The sequence below is a fragment of the Plectropomus leopardus genome, chromosome 13, assembly GCF_026936395.1.
Source record: "Plectropomus leopardus strain MGB_pleo_1.0 chromosome 13, ASM2693639v1, whole genome shotgun sequence".
NCBI lineage: Eukaryota > Metazoa > Chordata > Actinopteri > Perciformes > Serranidae > Plectropomus > Plectropomus leopardus.
The window spans coordinates 18,550,548-18,576,409 of record NC_142188.1 but is presented as its reverse complement, the minus strand read 5'-3'; the positions used below and the strand labels follow the sequence as shown (position 1 = coordinate 18,576,409).

Below are 25,862 nucleotides of genomic sequence, written 5' to 3'. Positions count from 1 at the left end.
CAAAAAGTTTAAAACCGGCAATCCGGTCATGCTCTGTTTGCCACAAATAAAATCACAGTAAGTCCCTCAGAAAAGTCTCATCTCATAGCTACACCACAGCTTTTCACTACAAAAAAAAAAAATCTCTCTCTCGCACACACATACACACACACACACACACACACAGAAACACACACACGCTGTACAAAATGTGGATCACTGTTGCTAACAATAGCCCTTGGGTGGTTGGTCAGACTATTATTGTAGGTGTTTCTATGCTAATTATGTGTGACTGAAAGCATGTCAAAAGTGGTTACTGGAAATAATGTGGTGATCTGGAAATTGTGAGGTGGAATTACTTTGCCAGCAAAGAAAAAAGCCCAGTTTATTGAGTTTCAGCAGTGGCTTTGTCTGACCAATTCTAAACAAATGCACTGAAACACTCTGCCAAAGCCATTGCATCAAAGTTATTACTCCACCGATGCAAAACAACATAAGGAAGACATCATCAACATCAACATCATCATCATCAAAAGGAGTGAAAGAGGGGGGGGGTCAGCATCATGACCTCCACTTCTAGCTGTGCGCGCTGCAGCAGAGACCTCGTTGGCTGACAGGAGTATACGTCAGCACCTCTCACCGCTCCAGTATAACCCCCTCAAGCCTCTGGCGGTCACACAGACGCAAGTGTAAAAGTAGCAGCTCCAACTGTTGCCCGGACTAACCCATTCAGCATCCACGTAGTCTGAAGCGGAGACGGCTCACCGAGCGCGGCGCGGAAAAGTGAGAGGAGAGGTGGAACATTTTTACGCACAGCCGGGTTGTTTTTGGCGCGCCTTTAAAGTCCACCTTGGATCAACATTTTTCTGCACCTCTTGGATTTTATTTCAGCCCTTAAATGGCAGATCTACGTATGATTTTCTCGCACCTGTTCCTGCTGATGTTAAACTGTTTCCTGGGTGCTGCGTCAGTAAAGATCACGAGAGGGGTCTCGGGGAGCGCGCAGGACAGCAGCTTCCTCCAGAAGCCGTCGTTGGACCCGTTCTCAGATGACTTGGATCAGGACATGGTCTCCCAGCACATGTCCAAACTGTACGAGAAATACAACAGGGAAAATCGCCTCAGGGAGGGGAACACTGTCAGGAGTTTCAGAGCCAGTCAAGGTGTGTGAAGACATTGATTTACCTGCCTTCAGTGCGCAGTCGGTAGTTATCGCATCCTTCAAAATGCAACAATTTAGCTTTCATTGTGACACCAAAAAAAGCCTGTTCCATTAGTGCACCAGTAATCCGAGGCAAAAAGGCAAACAATAAATGTCAGGAGGAGTCAGAAAGCTCCCCTGATCCTCTCCATGGATGGTTATTAAAAGTGCTCAGTGGGGCTGCGTTGCTCCGCCAGACGCTCTAAATAGGTAGGATTGTTTTGGAACAGTCTGAGAATGTATTTAAATGATTTTGGGACGCTGTGGGCACACTGTGTTTGTGGCAACAGCTGTGCCCATTCTGGTCAATTACCGCAGACGGACGCGCAGTGTGCGCAAGAATGCATGCAGCCTCAAAACAGTGAAACCTCAGCGCCGTTAGCTGCTGCAGAGGGTCATTGTCGTGGCTTCTTGTGGCTACAGGACATTTGTGACTCGGCGTCCTGGAGTCAAAGGGCTTAACGCACAGTCGTTCCTCTCTGTCTGATGCTGTTTTTATAAACACAACTCACAGGCATTTATATCCCACATAGTTCTCAGATGGCATATCATAACACGTGTGTATTTTTACTGCAGAGGCTGAGTGTAATCCAAGGAGAGATGTAAGAGAGTTTTCACAACAATGTAAGATCTGTTAAAACAGTTGATTATGTCTTGGTGTCTGGGCAGACAGTGCCGGCTGTATTAGGCTTAAGGGAAAGCTTTAAGAGAAACTGAGGTAAGCATTTCCATATGCAGGCTGAATCCGGGGTAATGTATATCTCTTGAGTCAGTCCATACTTCCGCTGAACTCTTGTACAATGAACAATAACTCTGCTGTTGAAGTTAATGTTCATCATGAATATGTAGCTCTCTACTAACCCACCCACCCCCACCCCTGCCAGCCCGATCCCCTGAGTCTGGTTCCTCTTGAGGGCACCTTCGGAAATCCTACCAAGGCATGCAGCCGCACACCAGCCACACAGCTCACTCTTGTAACACAGAACAAGTAAAAATCCACTTCGTAAGACTTAAAACTGAAGCATGAGTGCTTTTAGCAGGATTCCCACGGTCATGGAAAACCTAAAACAGTCATGGAAATTGACAATCATATTTTCCAGGCCTTGAAAAGTCATGGAATTAGTCAAAATCACTGAAAGTTCTGAAAAAATTCATGGGATTTTGTTGTGGTTAATGGAATTGTTACAACAATTTTCCTTAGATAACCTTTTCCCTTTCAAACTAATTTCAGCCTGACATTGCTTTAATATGTGTGACGTTTCGTCTTCCACCATGTTTCGTCATTTTCTCCCAGTGTTTTGTCTCGCCTTCCATGTACGACAGCTAGCTGATATAATGTTTTGAAGAGTTTGAATCTGATATGTTTGGTAAACACCAGGTAAGTGAGGCAAGAAAAAAATTTTATTATGGGTCCTTGACAAATTTAGAAATTTTGAAGGAACCCTGTTTAAGTGCAATTTAATTCCCTTTCTCCTTTATTATCTTTATTATGTGAATATTTGTTCCTTTTTCAGTCATTCCTTCTCCTTAAATTAATGTTAAATAACAGTGAAAATGTGTAAATTCAAATAAGTTCAATTTCTGGTTACAAGTGTCTACATCTTCAAACATTTCCACCATCTAATTATGGCAAATATTTCATCCCATCAGTAAAAAAGCAACAGCTGAAGAAACTGTTAAATATAAAAATCAAATTATGGCTAATTTATCCTTTTTTGAAACAATAAAAAAGAAACACCTGTGAGCTACAAAACTGCCAAAATGTTTTTGTGGAGATTCATTTTTATGTCACAAATCAGTGGAAAATCTTTAAGAACACATTTTTTTCAAAAGAAAATTATTAAAAGATTTTTTTTTTTAAAAAAAAGGTTTCATTTTAGGTCGTTCACCTGACTGACTGCCACTGACTGATTGATTGTTTTTGCAGACTCTTCTGACCACAGGACGGTGTACCGATTAAACCTTACAACCCTCCAGGACTCAGAGGTCATCCTCTCTGCCACATTCCACTTCCTGCTCGATCGGCGCCCTCATCAGAAACCCTGGTTCTGTAAACGCTTCAAAAGCTCATCCTGTCGTTCTTCTGCCGTCCACCCTTCTCCGTCCATCAGCCTGCTCCTTCGCTCTGTCTCCTCTGGGTCAGAGGTCAGATCTGGGTCAATCGGGTCACTTCTAGGCAATGTGACCTTCCACCCCCACAGGAGAGGGGTGTGGCAGATGAAAGATGTGACCCAGGTCATAAAGGAGGCATGGGACAAGGGTCATCTCCTTGTTTCAGTGGAGCTGGACTTTGGGCATCAGAGGAAACTAGAAGGGGCGCAGTCTGGTGGCAGCATGCCCTACCTGTTACTGTACGCTAATGACCAAGCGTTGGCAGAGCCCAACAGCGTGGCTGCAAGCCTTCAGAGATACGACCCGTTCAGCGAGGGAGGAGAGAACTCGCATTCCTCTCACAGAGTGAACTCGTCTCCAGATTGGAAAGGACGCGAGAGAAGGGAAGCAACTCTGCTCTCTGACCCCATTGAGAACAATGAGCTGCCTGAGGCTGACTACAGGCCTGATGGCTACAGGAAGGATGACCTCTGGGAGAGCACTTGGTATCTGGCACTCAAACCGAAACCAGGGAGGAAGGAAAAAAAGAGAAAGAGCCACCAGGAGGATGGAGTGGAGCAAGGTAGAGGAGCGCAGGATAAAGGAGAACCTCAGGTTCTCAAAGAAGCAGTGAGATCATCGCAGAGGCTCAAAACTGATGACTCAACCGAGAAAAAACTTAAAGACACCCCGACTGCCAGCGACGCACGAAAGCATGAGCGGAAAAATGAGGGTAAAAAGCACAAGGGGAGCTCTAACTCTCAGTCACCTGTTCTAAATTTTGATGAACAAACTATGCGTAAGGCCAGAAGGAGGCAGTGGGGCGACACCCAGCACAGAGGCTGCTCCAGGAGGAACCTCAGAGTGGATTTTGCAGACATTGGCTGGAGTGAGTGGGTCATAGCACCCAAGGCCTTTGATGCATACTACTGCGCCGGCACATGTGGATTCCCCATGCCAAAGGTAAGAGCACAAACACCGAAATCACTCATCTGAGTCCAAAATTACATTGTAGAGATGCAGCACTGTGCGTAAATGTTTGGCCACCACAGATAGAGACTTCTCAGTCTCTTTATTAACATACCAAAAAAAAGAGTACAGAGAGCATGTACATTGCATTAAAACACCCAAAACATCAGAACAAAATAGCTTCTTCGTACTGAAGTCAATATTTAGTGTGACCTTCCTTTACACGTTGCTCCTCTTGAATTCTCTTGGTCAGACAATCTTCAAGTTTTCTTAAATAATCCTCTGGTATATCAGAAGCTCAGTACTGTAAATCTCATATTGTCTACCCAAGAGAGTTCAAGACATGTTAAGTGGAGAGAGAGGTCACACTAAATACTTGCAACTTTTGCCTGTTGAAATTGCTTTATTGTGAAATATTTGCATTTTTAATACTGTATACATATTTCTTGTATACTCTGGTTGTATTTTAGTAAAGAGACTACTGAGAAATAAATATGCCTTATAACCCTGCTAAAATAACAAAGTTTAAGGTGGCCGAAGATTTTTGCACAGTGCTATATATTGAGTAACTATTGTGTTGTTCTTTTACTGATTTTCTCCCTCTCCCTTACAATCAAACACTCCCAGGTGACGCGGCCGTCTAATCACGCCACCATCCAGAGCATAGTCCGTGCCGTGGGGATCATCCCCGGAGTCCCCGAGCCCTGCTGCGTCCCAGAAAAGATGAGTCCTCTGGCTGTGCTCTACCAGGATGAATCCAGGAACCCAGTTCTCAAGGTTTACCCCAACATGTCCGTCCAATCCTGCTCCTGCAGATAGGAAGGGACCTGCAGGTCATAGAGGACGAAACAGGACGGATGTGGAGAGAGAAAACTAATGGAGACAGAACCATACCTCTGTTTGTTAAGTGGTTTCTCGATACTGAGAAACAAAGTCACTTTGGCCGTCGTTATTCCTCGAGGAACATAGGCTGTAGAGAAATCACTTCCATCTCTTCTGTCCTGCGGCAGCAGACTTGAAGAGACACATTGTCTGGCGTCTGCTTTAGCAAGAGGAGCGGAGGCACACATGTAAAGTCAGGGCTCCACATGCCTAAGAAGCCCCGCTGTTTTGATTCTGTGTTTGAGATAATATTGAGGATTTCATGGACAGGAGTTTTTTTTTTTCTTTTATCTCAGAATGTACTTGCTCTTCAAACCGCTCACAGTGCATTCTTGTTTTCTTTGGATACAAAGACTACAAACAAAAGACTTTATCGACGTGTCATCGGGCAGCTTACACGGTCACACACAGATGACAGAGATTATGAAACATATTTCTTCATTTTTACATACAGCTGTTTTTACTTTGGAACAAATCATACGCCACATTGTACATACATGCAAGGTTAATTTGCTCCAATAATAGAAGGTTATTGTACATTCTTGCTCTGTATATCTTCAAAAGGAAATATCCAACAGATTGTAGAGAACATCTGGAGTTCATTTACACCCGTCAACTCCCTCATAACACTCCAAGAATGTTATAATGAAACCAGAAATATTTTTCTATTTTGAATGTGAAACTTGGTTAAAAATAATTTGTCATGGTTACTAGGTTATGTATTACTATATTTTAGATGAGATTGTGTTTTGTACATGTGTATTGTTTAAATTATGAAAAAGGTAGACTTCTATAAGTTAGAATAAAAAAGTAATTTAATCCAAAGCTCTTGCTGGAATATTATTGTTTCATACACTTTGTGTTATTCTTGGTCATTACTGCGTTTGATTCTTGGGGGGATTTCGGTGTCAAAACAAACCTAAAAGGGCACCGCTGTTCCAAAATAGCTTCTTACAAAAGCAGGAAGGTTCCACTCAAAGATAGCCAACATTCCCCCGAAGCCCCTTGAACCCATTATTACCCCACACCAAAGGCTCAGCCGTCTGTTGTCCAACAAATAATGTGGCTGATGCAGCTGCCGTGGATTAATGCTTGATGGAGGAAGCAGGCACGCACCTATTAGGACGTCAGCCACTTGAACTTCAAAAACGGTGCGCTTCCCCTTTTCTGACCTTCCATTCAAAAGCAGAGCACTTCCAGTCGCAGGATGTTCTCCTCAGCAGCCTTTTTTTAAACAGATGTTTGCAGACAGATGATCTCAACCACTTTAACGCAACTGCTTGTCACTTTTATTCATAAGCGGAAGGAGGTGGCCCATGTGGTGCTTAAACAGCGTGTCAAACTGACAGTGAAATGACAGAGGGAGCCTTTTATTAACTCGTTACTCTGCGGTTGTTCTGCCTTGAGCCCTGAAAGAGCTGGCAGAGAGCACGACATCTGTTTGCAGCAACCGAGTGCTCTGAAGTTCAAGACTGGACAGTGATCTTGTCTCAAAGACATTTAGTAACCACTTTGAGGGCAAAGGAACAAAAAATTTGTTTAATGCAATTGAGAATAGTGCTATAAGTCTTTCGGCTCACAGTTGTGCGTGGAGTCACCTGTTATCATCTCTAAAAACAAACTGTGCCACAGCTCCTGCCTGCATCACTTAGTCCGTTAGATATACAGACTATAAAAAACATTCATGCTCTTTTGAAGTGTGTTACTGTCTCACAGCAAAGAACTAAAGGCTGTTTAATGTGGCTTTACTGACACTGACCAACAGAAGAAGACCCTTTAATGTCAAAGTGAAAACAGCTCTCTGTGAATATGACAGGCAGTGACTCAACAAGATTTGGATGAACTAATTATGTTGCCTCAGAAACCAACTTGCTGCACTAGAGAGGGATGGTTTTGCTGGGTTTTTGTTTTTTGTTTTTTTAAAAAAGAACAGTGTGTAAGATTTAGGGGGGTTACGTGGCATCTAGCAGTGAGGATTGTAGATTGCATTGTTCAGGAGGTTTTTACTGGAAGCCAAATTACCAACAGAGGTCCCTTATTTTACAAAATAAACGGACCAGGTGATTTAAAACATTTGGAATACAGAATAAAGCCATTCCCATTCCCATTAGAAATCAGTGTTTTTCTGATGCTGTTCAGCTTGTCATGGAGAGGCTGCCAACTATGGTGGTGGACGCAAAATGAAAATACTTTTATCTACAGTCAGTGTTTGATTTGTCTATTCTGGGCTACTGAAGAAACATGGCAGCACAACATACCAGTCTCTGTAGATGTCGACCTGTCCACCATGTGAATATAAATGCCCATTCTAAGATAATGAATCTTAATGGTCTTTTCTGTTGATCAGTGTTAAAAAAGCCACATGAAATCCAATTGGATCAGTGTTTTAAGTTATTAATAACATGCCCCAGTGCAGGCTATTATGACGGGCCCTTATTTACAAAGCACACATGCACACACTTATATATGGACACACAATTAGGCGTATATATAAAGTACCAACCATGTGCTGGATTTTACAGTGGGATATGAGTACGTAAACTCGGCTATTGTATTTGCAGAGTACAGAGGTCAAAGAGTAAGTTAGCAGAAGCATGAATAGAGATGTGACAGCCAAAGTTCTGCAACGTCACAACAAGCAGCTGAGAGCAGAGAAGTCAATTTCCTGCTGAAATGACTGTGGATCATTTCAGGCATTTTTAGTGCAATAGCCTCACAACTCACGACAACTGCACTGATCCTCGACATAGAGGCAAGAGATTACAGTAAATAACAGAAAGGAGAGCTGCAATACTTATCAACAAACAACACCATGTCCCAAAAACTGGCCAACGCATTTTACACAAAAAAGTACACATACACAATGAAACAGGTGCTCTGCGGCAACCTGACCCTGAAATAATAACAACCTTTTAAACAGGGGCACAGCGGCCCACCAGATACCCCAAATCCCCTTGAAAAAGCACTTGTACTCACCTATTTGAATGGTTCTGACTCGGTCTCTGGCTGGTTTGGCCTGCAACCAAAAATATGTCAATATAATGGTTATCTACTGCTGCAAATAGCCAGCATCTACTAATCTATAAATTAGCTTACAATACTAAATCACAGGCAGGCTATCCACCTGGTTGAGACATAATTTGCTAGTAGCTCATAACTGAGCCAACACAATATATGTATGCCTTTTCTTAAAATTGTACATCAAACCCAATAGCCTAACCAAAGCTGTCTATCTTGCTCCTAAGGTTTGGGGTTTTTAAAAAACAGAGCAAGTCAGAGAACACATGAACAAATACGAAAGATGGAGATTAGCAGTAGTGGTGGAAATTATGCTACAAAAAAAAACAACAAAAAGGCGACAAAAACAACAAGGAGAAACAATCAGGAAAGCAAATCAGGGGCACAAAAGAGCAAGGTGGGAGATATTAAAAGAGCAAGCATTTGGATATACATGCATACAGTTTTTTGGCTTAACAATCCATTTTTTCATACGTTTGAGCGACTTTAATGGTAAAGTTATTTATAAATACAATGACAGCGATAGTGCGAACTTTCAGCTTACACGTATGCATGTGATGTTTAGCGAAAATGATCACAATATAAACAGTGTCTGCAATATTTGCCTCCACGTTGTCATAACTTATATCTAAGTAAGTAAATGACTGTATTTAAGGTGACTGAAGCTACTGGCTGCTAATATGTTTCAGTTGTTTTGTCGTGTGCTCCGAGAAACAATTTCTCCGTTTATATCATATATTTCCTCACCAAGTGTCCGGCATGTCCACATCACTTCCAATAAGTTTCATCACCATCATAGTTTTTAAAATAAATGCAGCCGAATAAAAACATCCGCACACGGTTGAAAACTACTCGCTTCCCTTTATCAGCAGCACCTGTGTTTACTGGGATCAACTCAAAACGCTGCTAAAATAGCCCCCTAGTGGCTAGATGGGATATTACACTTAAACGACCATTAAACATGGCTCCTACAGTATATTATCCATTATTATCCATTATATTTTTTAATGACAGCCAGCTGTGAATATCAGACTGAAACAATTTACAAATTGACGATTTAAAAATTAGCTTGCTGATAAAGTTAGTCTACCTGCCACATTTATCTTGACACACACTGAGGGCTCTGGGATGGCGACAGTTTGTTAAAAAAAAAAAAAAAATCAAATAGAGAGCACAACATACAGATATTACCCAGCAATAATCACTGCATGTGTTTATATGACAAAATTCCCAAGAAAAAATAAAATATTAATCCAATTGTTAGTTTTCAATAGTTTATTCATAGTTGTAGAATGAGCCTATTATTTAAAGGGTTTATATGTTAAATGTAAACCCTCTTTAAAAATGCTGTCAGATGTTTTCCTGATTTTCATCCACCTTTTGTCCGCTGGGATCATTCTGATCCCGCCTGGTTTGACTGTTACATAAAGCATATTGTATAAATTGTCATTCAATTCTGTGTTACACCTTTAGTCTAACTTCAGTCCAATCCATCGCCACACATTTTTCCCTTCATTTGGAGTTTAGGGCCAATAGAACTTGTTTACATAGGTATAAAAAACATATTTTGATGGCAAAAGATTTCAGAATGACCCCAAAGACAACTGCACTCTCTCACCTCACTACTGCAGCTAAAAACAGCTATATTTCAGTTTATGCTGGTAACTGATTTAAAGTGGTTGAAGATTATCTTAGATGGTCCTGACCCAGTTCTTGCTGGTCTTTGATGGTTTAAAATGCTGGTGTGGCCAACCTATCAATCTGGGCACGTTTTTCTTTATGCAAAACACATGACCAAAGACTTAGATGATATATGTCCTTTGCTTTTTATACTTCCCCCTCATGACACTGTTGTTTCTCCATACTCAAGGATATTGACTTAGTTTAACTTTTAACAGGAACTTCAATGGATAAACCATCTAAAATTACCATCACAAGCTACTATGACTGACTAAACCATCAAAATCTATGCAAAAACATACCTAAGGCTGCTCAAGTTCTTTTTTTACAGCAGGGTCATCACATGTCCACCAGAGGCCGACTCTTCACCAAGTGGGGCCCACTTGTGTCACGGGCCCCTAAACGGCATGTCTGCACTGTCTGTACCTACACCTCTGATTCAATGTCATAGGACAACAAGAAATGAAAGCTGGGTGAATTCTTGATTTATTAAACCTGTAATTGCAAAATAAAAGAGGGACAGTGTATTATTTTAGCTTATAAAAAGTTGAGCAGTCAGTGACAAATGTGCTGCTGTTTTACTGCAACATATGATAATGATAAGCAGTATCAAGCACCATTATCTCCAATCCACAGGCCTACCTGAGGAGATGACAGACAAAGGAAAACAGAAATGTCTGACATACCAAATCTATTCCATTTTCTCCATTTTAAGAAAGTGGAAATGTTCAGCAACGACAAACCTTTTTACGAGCGCACACTTTATGGGGTCTAACCTACGCTTGAATTATAATCATGACTATAATTACAGTTATTATAAATCATGTTTACATTAATAGATGTTTTAGCTTCAGAGCAAGCGGGCCCAATTGTAATGAACACATCCAGGTTCATTTTTTTCCTCATTTCCTGACTGATCCATTTTACAGTGCGGACCCACAGTCTGCTATTACAAAGTGAACCCCATGTCAACCGCAATCACAGTCACAGGAGAGTACTTACAATGGTCAATTCCAGCCGAGAAAACCGCAGCAGTCTAGGCTCGTGTTCAGAGCCCAATACGCCTAAAAGCCAAAACCAAACGAGGCAAGCGGGGAACCAAGAACAATATTTGTTTTTCCACATGATGACTGTTCAATTAAAGGAGAGCAATACAGCCATTATTAGACAACAGAGGATTTTCTGTGTCTGGGCTGAAATGGCTCTTTCCTCACATGGTTACTGAGCTCAGAGAACTAATAGTTGTGTTCATTAGGATGTAGATTTAATAGAGTGACACTGTGCCTCTTAATCACCCATTTAATCATGCAGGCCACTGGGCATTTTACTTCAATATCTTATTTTTCCTTTAGAAACGGGGAAAAAATCTACCTTTACCAGTTTCCAAATAACTTTTAGAACTTTTATTCGGCCAAGATGTCCATCGTTAGAATGGAATCAAAGATTATTTGGATTAATGAAAATTTTGGTTTTAAAACTCAGTTAAAAAGTTTGAACATGTTGCAGTGTATTTACTCTCATAGCCAAGTTTGGGGTGTTTTTCATGTCTTTAGTCAGTTTCGGTCCCAGCAATAACACATAATCAGTTTTTAGTATGAAGAAACTGGAGGATAAACTCTGTTACACAAATAAGAGTAGATATCAGCGGTGTGGGCGGGTTTACATCCGTGCTTACGTTACAGACTGACTGAATAGGGTCGAGGCTTGACTTTCCCATGAACTTCATGCCGTCTTGCCGCCTCATTTACCTGCAACAGAGACGGCTATTTATGTCCATCTGTCGGCAGCCTGACCTGAATGGGACGTAAGTCTAAGCTGCTCACTATTTGGCGGAGAAACATTAAAATCACAAATTCAAAGGCTTATGTGGACTCCATTCAGGTCTGTAAGCAAATGATAATGATGAGAAATTGATTTGATTTTTGAGTGGCAGCCTGGAAATCAACCTCAGACTGTTTTCAGCCCTTTTTCTTCACGTAGCATGCTGAAATGTTGGGTGAAGCATCTCAAAATGACATGCAGATTTCGTATTGATACATCTTTTAAATCCCAACCTGGGGGTCCTGACCCCACTGGGGATCCCCAAGGCTTCACAGGCGTCTGCGGGATTTAAAAAAAATTAAATACAGTAGACCTGTATCTAATCATTTCATTCATTTATGTGAATTTTTTTAAATATTTAGATTATAACTATACTCTCTATATACACTCTATAAACTTACAAAAAATCTCACAGGACAAGGGTACAGTGAAGACCTTAATACAAGCTATAGTCACAAAGCCTTCCCTCTCTGCTGAACGGCCTTGTCCCACATTAAAAAGGACGCAGTTGAGAAAACCAAAAAGTTACAAACAGGGGCATCGCAGGGGAAAGTGGGACTGATTACTCAGGGAGCCGATTAGTTGGGGGGGTCATCAAAAAGCCTGGAAAATCTGGTTCTCTTTGCATTTTCTAATCTAAGCATTTAGTGTCGTAACTAAATTGAAACTGGTTGACTAAATCAATTTAAGGACTGAACTTTGTATGAAAAATAGTGGAAGCTCTCTGAGGCCCCTCTCACCCCTGAAGGTACAAAAATAGCTTATCCGCCCATATAATCTCTAAACGCAGCTTAAGTCAAGTGAGTGGCTGCCTATGCAGCCACAGCACCACTCTACATTGTCATGTCTTCTCCAAGAAAGTAAAATCTGTTTCAAAACAGAAAAAAAGAATAAATGTAAAAAGAATAAATAAATAAAAAAAGGCCTCAGAAAAGATGCATATTAAATATGTATGATTGATTTTTGTTTGTTTACACAATATATAGTACAAAGACTCATATAAAACATTCCTAAAAAAAATTGGCAAAACTCATCTTTGATGTAGTATTCACAGGAAATGATCTGCTCAAAATTCATCCAAGTCTCTCGTTTGACACAATTATTATTATGAGGTTTATCAGTTGTTCTGTAATGTAAAATGAAATATGTATACACTGTAAAAAGAAACTATTTGTTTTAAAAGATAAAAGTTAGTGTATGATTTTTTAGTAGTTTCTTCTCCAAGTCGCTCGTTGCCTTCTTCCCGTGTTTTGTTTTGTTTTATTTTGGTTTTTTTTTTTTTTTTTTAAGCAATCAAGCCAGTTTTCTCAGATTTCAAAGGGTTAAACAACAGTTTTGTCTTGTATTGTAACGCAGTGCATGACAGCAGGGTGACAACAAAATTATGTTAATTTTCTCCCATCTATTTATACCTTTTTTTCCCCACAAACTGTCTCCCTACGGCAAATAAAGTATTCTGAATTAAATCGAAGTACACAATCCTTGTATCGCTCAAGACAGTCCAATAACACAGCAAACATTTTTGATATGTGGTCTTTATATTGAGTACTCTACAGAGGATGAAAGAGAAAAGTTGGTCTCAGTCGCCGCCTGTTGGAGCGGACAAAACTGACACCCAACATGATGGAACAAAACACTCGACGCGTCAGTTTCATTTCCATAATTTTAGATTTCAAAGCGAATGTGCAAACACACTCGGCCACATCTCATGTACAAACCAGAGCAGAGAAAAGCTGATAAATAAACGTCGAGATATTTGTGACAATCATGAGCTGTCCTCCACATCTCTCTCCGTCCTTCTACCCTCCTGAGTCCCATAAGGCACAAAAATAACCATCAACCTAACACACACACGCACACACGCGCGCGCGCACGAGAGATCAGTTTACACATACCTCTATCGTCATCTAGTGGACAGACTGTGACAGCCACGTTTTGCTTTTTTCTTTACATTTTCTACCTACATTCACTGATTTACACCAAATCCGGAGTCTAAACCTGTTAAATATGAGCATTATTAAGGAAATAAATAAAGTTTTTGAGTCCTTTCTTTCAGTTATGAGAGGTCATGTGTCTGGACAGGTGGTGCCGCTCACGAAAGTATTCGTGGCAGATCGGACAGGTGAGTTTCTCCTCTCTCCTCCTCCTCACGTGCGACTCCGCAGCGAACTCCTTCTTGTGGTGGGATCGCATGTGGAAAACGAGGTCAGATGTCATGCGGAAGGACAGGTTGCATTTGGCGCACCAGTTCTGCACCGACACGCCGAAAGAGGTGAAAGTGGGTGGGAGGATGGTGAGAGAAGATGTGGACTGCAGCTGGACGCCAATGTTCCTGGACCACTGCTCCGGTGCGTAATGGAAAGCATTGTTCAACGCAACCGGGGAGGGGACAGTCTGCAAGTCACCGCTCAGGATGTTGGATGCAATCAGATTGTTGTATCCCATAACAGTCCTGGAGGTGAAGGCGTCAGTCATCTCCTCTAGGCGGCTAGAGGGGGCTGTTGAAGCGCTGCTCAGATGCGCCTGGGGGTCAATAGGGGAAGTTCTTTTACTCGGTTTGCAGAAAGCGCTTTTCTGCTCACCCTGGTTGTTGGACAGGACCAGAGAGAACGCGCTGCTGCTGCTTGAGTACACACTAGAGCTCTCACCTGTCCCCGACCGCGCGTCCAGCTCTCTGTTGTGCGTAAAAGCATCATTTTTACATCCCAAATTATCCTGTTTGACCTTATCAGCTTTCAGTTTTCCCTCGGAGGAGGACGCGTCTCCTGCTGCCTGCTCGTAGCCCTTAATCAGTGTGATATTGTCGTCATTTGAAATGTTTGTTTTCTCCAACAGAACTGTTTTCCTTCCTTTGGGAAAAAGAGGTTCCTCGTGTTTCCTTCTCTTCGGCGAAATCTCTGCGTCTTCGTCTTTGCCAGATTTTTTGTGCTCCAAATCTCTCGCGATGTTGTGAAAATCTGTCACTCGGTGTTGCCTCTTAATTTCCACATGCTTGTGCTCGTAAATCTCGCGGCTCCAGGTGTCAGTCTTCACTTGAGTACACAGGAAACGGCAGTGAGCCAGGAAAGGATACTCATACTTGAAAATCTGGTTACATCTTCCACATTTGAACTCTGAAAGAAGCACACACAAAAAAGTCACACATTGTGACTATGAACAGATAAATAGAAATATATAATGAAAATTAATTTAATTTTTTGGATATTAATTTAATCCATCTCAAACATTATGGTGCATTCTGCATTAAAACACAGATTATTTTTTCATGCATATTTCAGCATGCTCATGGTGCTGCACATTGTGTCAGTATTCTGCTTCACCTTCACTTGATCCTCTCATCATGTCGGTGAAGCCCAGTAGATGAGACAGTTCCTGGTCGTACCACACCAGCAGCTCTTCCTCCTGCTGTATATTCCGGATGGTCCGCACATACAGCTGACCCGCCTTCAGAAAGGCCTCTGTGTTCTGCTCCTCTCTGTTGCGTGCAGCTTGCACGAGCCGCAGCCAGGACAGCACCAGCGCAGAATTACGCATGACCTCCGGGTCCACCTGTTGACAGGAATTATTGACATTTTAAAAGAGCTGTAACATTTTAATTTCTATATTTCCTATAAGTTTGGGATTCCTAGCACTAATCAAAAGTTAAATTAAAAATCAGCAGATGGAAATAGTTTGAATTATTCAATCCACGTTTTTAAATGTTAGTCCATTTGATATTATACCCAAGACAACAGCCACATAAGAAAACAAAAAATGCAGATGGACACAATGACAATGTAAGTTTATAAAATAAAGAAAATGGGACATCAAATCTGTGAATTCAGTCAAAATTTAAAAATGGTCTTGAGTTCACCAGGCAACTGACAATAACTAAGAAAATCTTTTCAGCTGTAAAACTCACCCTGAACACATAGGATTTTGCTCTCTTGTCGCAAGATTTCTGCGCTATGAAGGCGATCGTGTCGTAGAAAGTATTTTGGAGAACACACGGACCAAAGCACGTGCCTGCAGGGATGCTGCGCGTAACGGCCACACTGGTGTAGAGATCCGCTGGATGCTGGAGGAATTTGCCGTCACCGGTCCAGATGGACCGAGGCAGGAAAGTGTGATCCATCGTTAGACTGTAATAAAATACAACGGTTATTATTAAAGAGCAAGTAAACGATATGTTTGGTATGACATATTTCGAGATTAAGATAAAATCACGAGGCCTAACTTCCTCTCTAATAGAATTAAACAAAACTCATGAGAGCTGTAACAACTAATACACGTCTTCAGCTTTATTTGAGTTAAACAGAATATAGAGGAAAAACTGGGCTGAATGAAATAAAATGTATGCTGTAGTGGTCTGACATGCTGCAGCCCGTTTTGGATTCAGATTCTCCTAACCCACTCTTGATTGTCTTGCATGCCATTTTGGGGAAATTAATTAATACACCAGTATTTAATGTTGTTTTTTCCCCTCTCTGCTAAAATTAAACGTCCAAATTGTGAAGCAGGCGCAGCCGGTGTCAAGGCAAAATGATTTCTAACGTCCTTTGTCTCAGTTTTTCACTCGGTTTCTCCTTTTGTCTCCCCATCTGCCGCGGAGCCCAACTGCCTCCTCTGTGCGCAGGATAACTTCAATATGCTTTATTTCTAATTTATCAATAACATTAACACACGTAAGTAACGTGACTAATGATTCTTTCTTCTTCTTGTCAATAAAAAGTATTTGATCTTTTGAGGTTTTATCCCTTTAAGTGTTAGTTTAGCGCGCAGCATCAGAACCGAATGAGCTGACTCTGAAAATATCTCTTCCTGGTAAAAAAAACAAACAAACAAACAACATTTGAGAGAAATGCTGTGTATGTGTAGAAAACATAGAAGCAGTCGTTAATAGTGTTGGACTCACCCGCTGGTCATGGAGGAGGATGTTTGTGCCGTGCGGCAGCGAGTTGCAGCAGGTGCAGTGGACCTCGGTAAAGATGCCCTCTCGTTTCTTGGTGACGACTTACTTATCCGACTGAATCTTCCTCCGTACTGTCGCCGCTCTCTTCTCCCACTCCCACTTATCCCCTTCAGAGAGCGCACTGGAGCGTGGCGCATTGATATAAACACGTGCGCGCTCACGCACACACATACACGCGCGCACACGCCTTGAATTTAGTCCCTTGGCGAAGTCTTCCTCGTCTGATTTACAGTCGTTTCTGAGGAAGAGAGACATGGGAGCTAGTGAGTAAATAGAGTGATAATTTGAACAATAATGCACATTATGGGTCTTTATAATGGGAATGTTCATCAAATGCAGCATGCATACAGCTTGCACGAGTAACATTTCCACCTTTTAGACAGTGAAAATGCTTTAAATATAATGCACCTAGTTTTTATGCGAATAATTTCCCCAAAAATATGAGCTTGATGGATCAAAACCTGCGAAACAAAACCTCCCAAAAGCCTGCAATTAGTCAGATCATTTTAATGTTTGCACGGAGCCATTCTGGCATCTTATTGTTTCTCACGGTTTTGAATTCACTCCGCCAATTGTACTTTGCGCAGCAGCTATTCAGACTATAGTCTGTGCACGCTATGTGGGATTCAAAGGCAGTTTTTGGTCAAGTGTCTGGAAACAATGAGTCCAGAGAGTTACACTAGTGATAGAAGTTGTTCTGGCTAATTTGGGCTATTTGAAATAGTAAAATTGGCCACTATTACATGACATGATGCAGGGTGGTCTGGGTTTGCCACCGGGCAAATGCATTATTCATAAATTAAATGTTTCTGTCTAATGAGCATTTAATGGATTATTCTGCATCAAAGCTTTGGTTTGGTTAAAAGTCCTGCTGGTTACCGAGCCAACTTTTCTGTAATGAGGAAGTGGGAGAACATAAAAGTCTCTGTCTGGTTACAGTGTAATTACACTATAGGCTTGACAAATGTTATGATTTATGGCTGATAACATTTCCTTGAATATTAGTAGCTTATCACATTACATTGTGGTTAGATGTTTGATGACAATCTTAGGAACTCTGAAAACCTCTCAGCAACACATCCTGCCTCTGGTTCATTTGTATTCAGGGCCATAATTGAATTGTCTTTGCAGCTCCCCTGTTTTAATCTGAGGGCAAAATGGAAATTAAAATATGTATTACTAAAGACAAATGTACAAAATGATGGATTTACTAAATATAACATTAAATCATAAGACACTGCCTGCTTCTGTGGTTCTAGTCCCAGTCAGAATAATCACAAAGAAAAAAAAGGAATGTTGAGAAATGTTGCATCAAAGTACTCATATATAATAATTATATGTTAAATGACATGGCTAATAAATGTAACTGCATGATAATAAATAAATAAGAATACATTAATTAAGAATATATCTTAGAATATAATACATGAAAAATAATTAACCGCGTCCAAATAAATACAATTTAAAAAATAAAATAAATAAAAAGGTAACACACGTGCTTTTTGTCATCTGGTGTTTCATAAAAATAAAAAAGTATTTAAAAAAAAAAATAAGAAAAGAAAATTAGGCAGATTTTGTTTTTCCCGTTCTCAAACAGTTTGTTATTTTGCTAAACACTACTTCTGACAAATAATCTGCTTCCCTCTTTTAGTGATTTGTGTAGCTTTTTTTCTGTGTAAAAGTGGAGTTTTGTATCTCTCCTCGGGTGTCGCTCCTCTCCTCCATCCTGCCCCGCTCCAGTGCGTTTTTTTTTTTCTCATCTGAAAGAGAAGAGTTGGGAGAGCCCGGCTTGAACTGAACTCGACTCCTGCAGGCTGAATGCTCTCAGCCTAACAGGACGGATCGTCGAGAAAACAGCGCGTTAGAAACACGCAGTCGATCCAGAAACAGACGACAGAGAGAAAATGTGAAGATCTGTAGTTGACACAGTGTTGGAGTAGTCAACAGAAACCGGGAAAGATGGCGAGGACACAGACTCGCATGCTTCTCGCCTTGGCTTTGCTGGGAATTTTCTTCCTCGGTGTCTCGGTGAAAGGAGAGCTGCAGGGAGAGCAACAGGAGGAGGAGGAGGAGGAAAGGTCCTGTCAGGGTGCCTTCGACCTCTACTTTGTCCTGGACAAGTGAGTGTCCGATATTATTTACGGCTTTGTTACTTTCTCATCGCTGCGCATTGCCATGCAACCGCCCAGTTGTTTGGAAACGCGGAGCGCATCAGTCAGATTCAGCCTCTGTTGTTGTAACAGCACTGAAGAAAAGTCACCTACAAGTTTGGGCTCGTAAATTGGAAAATCCAGCCTTCATTTATCTGACCTTTGTAAAACAAAATCAGTCCTAAATAAGATAGCAGTTTTTTTGTTTGATGGGAGAGCACGTCCAAATCAACGTTAACCCTCACTATTTATCTTTAAGTGTCTTTTCGCACAGGTAAACAATGTTGTATTTGAGGTAGGAGGAGTATATTGGGACATTTTGGCACGCTTTTCTTTTCTTTTCGCCCGGTTCAAAGTGGAGAGGCAAACAGATTGAGTTTTTACCCACGGGATGTGGGCAGGGCGAGCAGGATGGATAGAGTTTCAGGCTGATGACGCCTGCGGACACAGCTGCAGCAGCTGCCCCACAGCGGTGCTGTGTGGCCTGGTGATCCTTTAAACCAGCGCTGCTCAGCCTTTATTGTGCCAAGGACCCCTAAATTCAAGGGTGAAGGTTTTGTTTCAACAATAGAGGGACACTCATGAAGTAGTGGGGGGTCCTCTGCTAGAAAATCGTGAGCATCAAACACCTAATTTCTTGCATTCTGGTGAATTTCTATGCACCAATGTGTGCATTGTCACATCGGTTTATGGTGTAAACGGCTTTAATTTTCTAAAAATTAATGTCCTCTGCTATACTTTAATGTTTTTATTTGGGGAGATAAATACACATCTTCTAAATACTGAGTGGGATGTGTCTCTTTCGTCCTGATTGAAATCTACACATTCGCCTAAATTGATACACAACAGGTCACCGACCCCCATTTGATAAGATTTCACTTCAGAGACCTCAATCTGGAAAAAGATTTTGGTTGTTAGAAATGTTTAAGATCCTAATTCATAAGCTATGAATAGTTAAAGAAGTAACAATGGACGATTTCAAACCAATGCTCAGAATAGTCACTATGCCTCTACACTGGGTTGACTGATATAGTGATTTAAAAACAGAAAATAAACAGTTTGTCATTGTCCTGTGGACCTCCTGGAACTCACCCAAGGACCCCTGGAGGTCCCTGGACCCCTGGTTGAGAACCAGTGCTTTACTATTCTTCTCTCCATCTACTGTGGGCCGATGGTATCAGGACCATGCTCAGAAGCAGGGTCCATTTTTTTGTGCAGTTAGACTTCTTAAATCTGATCAGATTTGTTGTTTTTATGGAACAAAAACAACATAAAACATGTATATCAGCACCTTTTCATGTTTTATAAGTTGCAACTAATGACTTTATCACTGGTTAACAAGTTATTTATTAATTCTTTATAGATCAGTTATTGTCATGACAAAATTAGTGTTGCCCAGTTATGACCGGTGTGTCCTCCCCCAGCTCTTTAATTCAGCAGCACGACACCAACAATGGACAGTTTAGATTGAGTCTTATTTATTCTACACCACAAACTATGGTGGACTACAAACATAGAACAAGATGGCAATACAAAGGTAAACTACCAAAATAGATCCTTTGTTTTGTTTGAGTCATTTCAACCACTCACCTTCCAGAAAAAAAGGCTGCAGGATATCTGAATTGAAATCTATTTTAAAGTAATTTAAAGACCCTCTTTAAAGTATGCCCCATTTCTGCTGTATATACAGGTGGTACTGCTGTATCTTTAGAAATGTAACCTTTATTTGTTTTTTTCAAGTATTTGGGAATGTTTGTCTTTGTTTGATAGAAGTCAGTAGACAGGAAATGAGGCATAAGAGGGCGAGGATGACAAAGGTCCTCAGTATGATTTGAATCAGAGTCCCTGTGATTACTTCCTGGACCTTGAGGCTACCAAAATGCCCATGACCCTGTTTCTAATACCAACTCTTAGACCAACACATGATCAGTCTTTAAGTATCTGTATGCCATTTTTAACATTTCAAAATACCAAAAACCTTTAGGAAGCACAATTTCTAAACCAAACAGAAGGCATATTAGGCCACTGCATACATTCTCAAATATTATAATTGTCGAATTTTGGAACATTTGAAGTGAAGATGTTTTTGCCACCAATTTGTGCCAAGCCTGACTACTACAGTAATTATTCACGTGTGATGATCTCTCTGCAGTCAGAGTCTGTGCTGCTATTCATAGCCGCTCAGACGTTATAATTGACATTTTTGGCGTACCTTGGCTCCAGCTGTAAGGTGAGATTAAATGTGGACACAGAACGATTAGACATGTCGAAACGTGCTTAGTGAGCAGAGAGACAGAGATACTTTGTCAACCAAAAAAAAACAATTTACAGTAGAATTTGTTGCAGTGTTTGTGTAAAGGAATAACAGGTCAAAAGAGTGAGAGCAATGATTTAGTGGTGAGGCTGTTAAACACTGTGGTTTCTGTGTATAACATTTTGGAGTACGATGAGGTAATGGTTTAAAGAAAAGGTCGCCGTATGTCCTCGGTTGCCCCATGAGCACCAGCTATGAGCTGGACACGTTGAGTGACATTTTATTCTGCGTTGGACACATTTGGTGATCTTTCGGATGTCCACGGCAAACATCTGTCAGCCGCTCTTTAGTCTCTATCCTTTGCTTCAAAAAGTTTCAGGGCAGGCTGGGGAGCGTGGCATGTCACGCATGGCCAAGTCTGTGGTACGCCTGTGTTTGTTTGACTGTCTGGACCTGCATGTTTCGGCAAGCCTTCAGGAAGCTTCTGCTCTTTTTTCCCCCCGAGATGGCACAGACTCATTGGCTGTTTTTCAGATCCTAAATGCCACACAGTGACCTAATCTAATCTTCAGAGATAGAGAAGGGAGCGAAATCACGCATAAGGGATGTTTTTAAGTGTCTGCACTGATCTTCACCTCCTGACTGTTCGTCAAACTCACATATTTGACTTCACCGTCCAGAAGGTTATGATGCATGCTGAGTAGAGAATGTGGTTGTGCTCCACTGGACGCATCTCAACACACAGAACCAACATTAGAAAACATTCCTGCACTCCACGTCTGACCCACACCAAATACCAGGCTGCATATTTCCTCTCTATCTCCGTTGCCCACAAATAGAATAATAGGTGTTATGTTTTATGGCTGGGCTCTGAACAGAGGTTTGTGTTCATCGATCCATGTCTTACAGAAAAAAAAGAAATCCTGCCTGAATATTATGCAAATTTAGGAATGCAGGTATAAAGTAGATATGTCTGAATTGGTTGAATGATGGCAGTGATGTAGACCTGCAGCCCTCTGATGAAAGTAGTAAAGATGCAGTGTGTTTACACTACATGATCTGACTTTGAATTAATGGTGAATGTATTAAGAATGAAAACTTTCCTAATGCAGTATTAAAAAACAATTTAATTCACTCAGACAGTGTCCAGAGGGGGTAACTAATCTCACAGACATTTTTCTGATTAATTGACCAACATTTATTCTAATAAAAGCCTGAGAAAAATGAAAAATGCACAGAGCCGAGGGCAATCACTCCCTCCAGGATTTCACAGGCTTATTTTGGGATTGTTGTGGCCTGTTACACAACAGCTTTTTTAAAAAAAAAAAAGAAAAAAGTAAAAAATTGTGATGTTGCAGTGTTTTAAGTCATTTAGTGAAGATTTTTAGGGGGTATAATTCATTGAAAATTGAAGGCAGTTTGCTACAGTAAGAATAAAACTTCACCATTCTAAATGTGTGGTTTATGCTACACTAACGCTGACACAAATGCTGCATATTCAGTCTAACTCACCTTTATTCTTGCAGCAATAGTCGTGGATGTAACAGCCTCATGGTGTATGTCTTGTCTGTTGTCCACAGGTTTCAGCCTTTCTCCAGGTGCTGTAGAAAAGTGATTGTCAATCAGTGACTTTCGTTTGTGTTGGGAATGCCTTGCAGTCTTTAGCTGGAACTTTTTTTTTGACGTTGTGCCGGGGACTGCTATGATTGGTGACACTCACAGGAAGTTATGATGATTGGTCAAATTTGCAGAAATGTCACAGTGATTGGACAAAATTACAAGGTTGTGCAGAACTCACAGGGATAGGTGAATTTGCTTTCATTGTCAGGATAACAACATCCCAACATCCTGGAGGGGCTGGATAATGTGTCCATGTGGCTTATTTTATTTTGAGCAATAGTCCAAAACCTAAAGCAATAAAACAGACAAAAACAGCAAATATTCACATTAACAAGCTGCTTGTTGATTGACTTAAATAAAGAATCATTAATCAAAACTCAGGACTAATAATGATCATCAGGCCAACTCCTCCTCAGCCATTCATACACATATAAGTACTGTCTGTCATTGGAGCCAGTTGCTTCACTCTCATAGATAAAAAGAACACTTTAAGAGCTGTCAAACATTTTTTCTATTGCAGTGTTTTAAGATGCTTTCTGTCCTGCTCACTGGGTTAAAAATGAGCTTCTGTTGTCTGCGAGTGAACTCTGTGACTCTTAGGATGAGATAAACATTTTTTTTCAAATGGAGAGACTTGTTGCCCCAGGAGACTCGTCCTGGATCAGGGCTTTTATCAAGCTCTCCTTTCCAGAGGAAAGGATAAGTGGAGCAGGAAGCAACTGGTTAAGGAGAGGTACAAAAAACCATGAGTCTAACCAGCTAAGACTTTCACTCTGTTTATGACCCTATTACACACACACACACACAGACAGACACACACACAGCCCTGCCTTTTGCTGTTTGATGCTGCCTCCCTCAATGGACACTCACCATATACAGCCTGACACTCACACACACATTTACCCCCTGCTGAGTGTTACTTCTGCGTCCCTCTGTTGTTCATGTGGCAGTCTTTTCACTCTGCAGACCTCCAACCTGTTGTTAGACTGGCTGTGCTCACTGGGACCATCTGTTCCCCCTCACACACACAGATACACACACAGTCACATAAACATTAATACTAAAGGTTACACACAGGGACACACAGGCCAGCTGCCTGCTTCATGGTCCCTGCTAGAGGCGGACTGCTACATCTGTCCCTGTCTAACCTCAACCCTCTGGCCCAGCAGCAATTAGCCCCCATTAGCAGCCCCCTGGGACTGGGCTTCATTAAGGACACTGTCATGTACGCAGCAGCATGTAGCGGGCTAACCAGCAGCTCTCACTGCTCACAAGTTACAGTCCGAACTAATGGAATGTGACTGAGCGGCCAGAGGAATGTCCTCGAATGTGGAGCACATAAAGTGTCACGGTTGTTCCTGAAACATATCACGGCCGTTAAATCCAGTATGTGCATACTTGTACAAATCTTGTAAAACCTACATTACCTGAATTACAGCCTCTGAAAAGAGATAGATCTATTATTCAGAAAGGGGTTTGCATTTTTATAAGTTATTACTGTATTGAGCAGCTCATAACCATTTTAGGCTTTGCTTTTGTTTTCTGCAGCTAAGGTGGGGTGAAATAACTCCATTTAGTTACTGATTATGCAGCCCAGTCACCAGGGTAAAAATTTTGGTGTTGTACTTTTCTGTAAAGCACGGAGCATAACATTTGTGTATTTCATACACATAGATTAGGTTACAAATAAACATAACAGCCAAGACATTAAAACCACTGACAGATGAGGTGAATAACATCAATCATCTTGTTACAATGCAATGTTTTGATGGAAAAACTTGGGTCCTGGCATTCATCTGGATGCCACCTGACACACTCTACCCAAACACTGTTACAGACCAAGTACAGTCCCTCATGGCAACGGTACTCCCTGATGGCAGTGCCCCCCCAAAAGGACAATGCACCATGCCACACTTAAAAAAATGCTCAGAAATGGCCCAAGAAATGTGACAAAGAGCTCAAGGCGTCAACTTTGCCTCCAAATTCCCCAGATCCCAATCTGATTGAGCATCCCGGGGACATGCTAGTACTCCACTTCACAACCAACAGGATTTGCCGCCAATGCCTTGGTGCCAGACTACAGGGCATCTGAAGGTTGTTGAGATAATTTAGTCTGGGCAAAAGTAATGGACTGACCGCCTGAGCTGCCTAGCATGGAAAAAAGCTGCCATAGTATCCCAGTCAGCTTTGCTTTGAACTTATCAGATGAAAAAAAAAATGTACATTTTTGTAGGAATAAACCCAAACCCACTGTGAAACCTGGACGTGTTTCTCAGTAATCCTACATTTCATTAAATAAAACTGGCTGTGGATGATGGTAATTAGTAATCTGTGGCAACATCACATTTTTTTCCTAATAAGGTTGTGTTTTTGTTGTTTTTCAGATCTGGAAGTGTGAAGAATCACTGGATCGAGATTTACTCCTTTGTGGAGCAGCTGGCAGAGAAGTTTATCAGGTACAAGCAGGATTAATCATTCAAGAATTTGGGTGTTTTCTGTTTTTGTGCATGTTAATTTAAAACAACTGTGTGTTTGCAGCCCCATGCTGAGAATGTCCTTCATTGTCTTCTCCACACGAGGAAACATCATCATGAAACTGACAGAGAACAGGTAAGACCAACACCTGAACTGTCGCTGTTTCTTATGCACCAATCTACATGATACCAGTGCTAGACAAGTCTGCTCTTGTTGCATTTATCTTTGGTTCTCCAAATCTCTGGACAACCAGCTAATACAAAGCATTTCATTCTGTCTACTGAGGATGACTTTGGCTGAGGACTTGATACTACCTGAGCCACACAATTACTTGCCAACTTAACCACCCTCTGCCTCCCGCTTTCTAACTTCTGCACTGTAAATATTTCTCAATCTCTTTTCCTATGAGCAGCTTTGGTCCAGTGTATTTTATCAGGCACTTTGTCTGTTTATCCTACAGGGAGGCCATCACTGGAGGTTTAACAGCTCTGAGAAGAGTTATCCCCGGAGGAGACACATTTATGAATTTAGGCCTGGAGATGGTAAGGACGAGGCTGAAAATCCAACGCATTGGCAAAGCCAGACCAAATCTCACGAGTTTAGTCTTTGCTAAAATATTTTATTCCTGAAAATATTCACTGAGGATTATTGAAGCCTGGCATCTTGAACCAGAGCCAATTTGATTAGTATGAGGAGTGGCTCGGATCATGAAAGACTTGCAGCTTCTTGAAACTGCTGAGCTTTCTGAACAACTATTTCAGCGAAGCATTA

At 41.2% G+C, this 25,862-nt stretch overlaps 3 protein-coding genes and 1 long non-coding RNA gene across 4 annotated transcripts in view; 2 read left to right on the top strand and 2 right to left on the bottom strand.

Moving 5' to 3' along the window:
- The first annotated feature begins 417 nt into the window (after window positions 1–417).
- gdf10a (growth differentiation factor 10a) lies at window positions 418–5,947 on the top strand. The gene is made up of 3 exons (XM_042502310.2): window positions 418–1,142; window positions 3,108–4,234; window positions 4,868–5,947. The coding sequence occupies exons 1-3, from the start codon at window positions 878–880 to the stop codon at window positions 5,057–5,059; spliced, it is 1,584 nt and encodes a 527-aa protein (XP_042358244.1). The 5' UTR covers window positions 418–877; the 3' UTR covers window positions 5,060–5,947.
- LOC148187694 (uncharacterized) lies at window positions 801–12,524 on the bottom strand. The gene is made up of 3 exons (XR_015778463.1): window positions 8,888–12,524; window positions 8,099–8,138; window positions 801–1,069 (listed from the first exon to the last, which is right to left on the bottom strand). It is a non-coding gene; the product is annotated as an uncharacterized LOC148187694 (long non-coding RNA).
- Window positions 12,525–13,160: 636 nt separating this feature from the next.
- Window positions 13,161–23,236, bottom strand: znf488 (zinc finger protein 488). The gene is made up of 5 exons (XM_042502816.2): window positions 22,509–23,236; window positions 16,536–16,830; window positions 15,543–15,762; window positions 14,962–15,190; window positions 13,161–14,754 (listed from the first exon to the last, which is right to left on the bottom strand). Exons 2-5 carry the CDS (start codon window positions 16,727–16,729, stop codon window positions 13,694–13,696), a joined length of 1,704 nt encoding a protein of 567 aa, XP_042358750.2. The 5' UTR covers window positions 16,730–16,830; window positions 22,509–23,236; the 3' UTR covers window positions 13,161–13,693.
- The window catches only part of antxr1d (ANTXR cell adhesion molecule 1d), a 25,691-nt gene continuing 18,166 nt past the window's right edge, over window positions 18,338–25,862 (top strand). Inside the window, exons 1-4 of the mRNA XM_042501684.2 lie at window positions 18,338–18,712; window positions 25,001–25,072; window positions 25,155–25,226; window positions 25,552–25,633. Coding sequence (XP_042357618.1) covers window positions 18,552–18,712; window positions 25,001–25,072; window positions 25,155–25,226; window positions 25,552–25,633 — 387 coding nt within the window. The 5' untranslated portion in view covers window positions 18,338–18,551. The remainder of the gene's footprint in view (window positions 18,713–25,000; window positions 25,073–25,154; window positions 25,227–25,551; window positions 25,634–25,862) is intronic.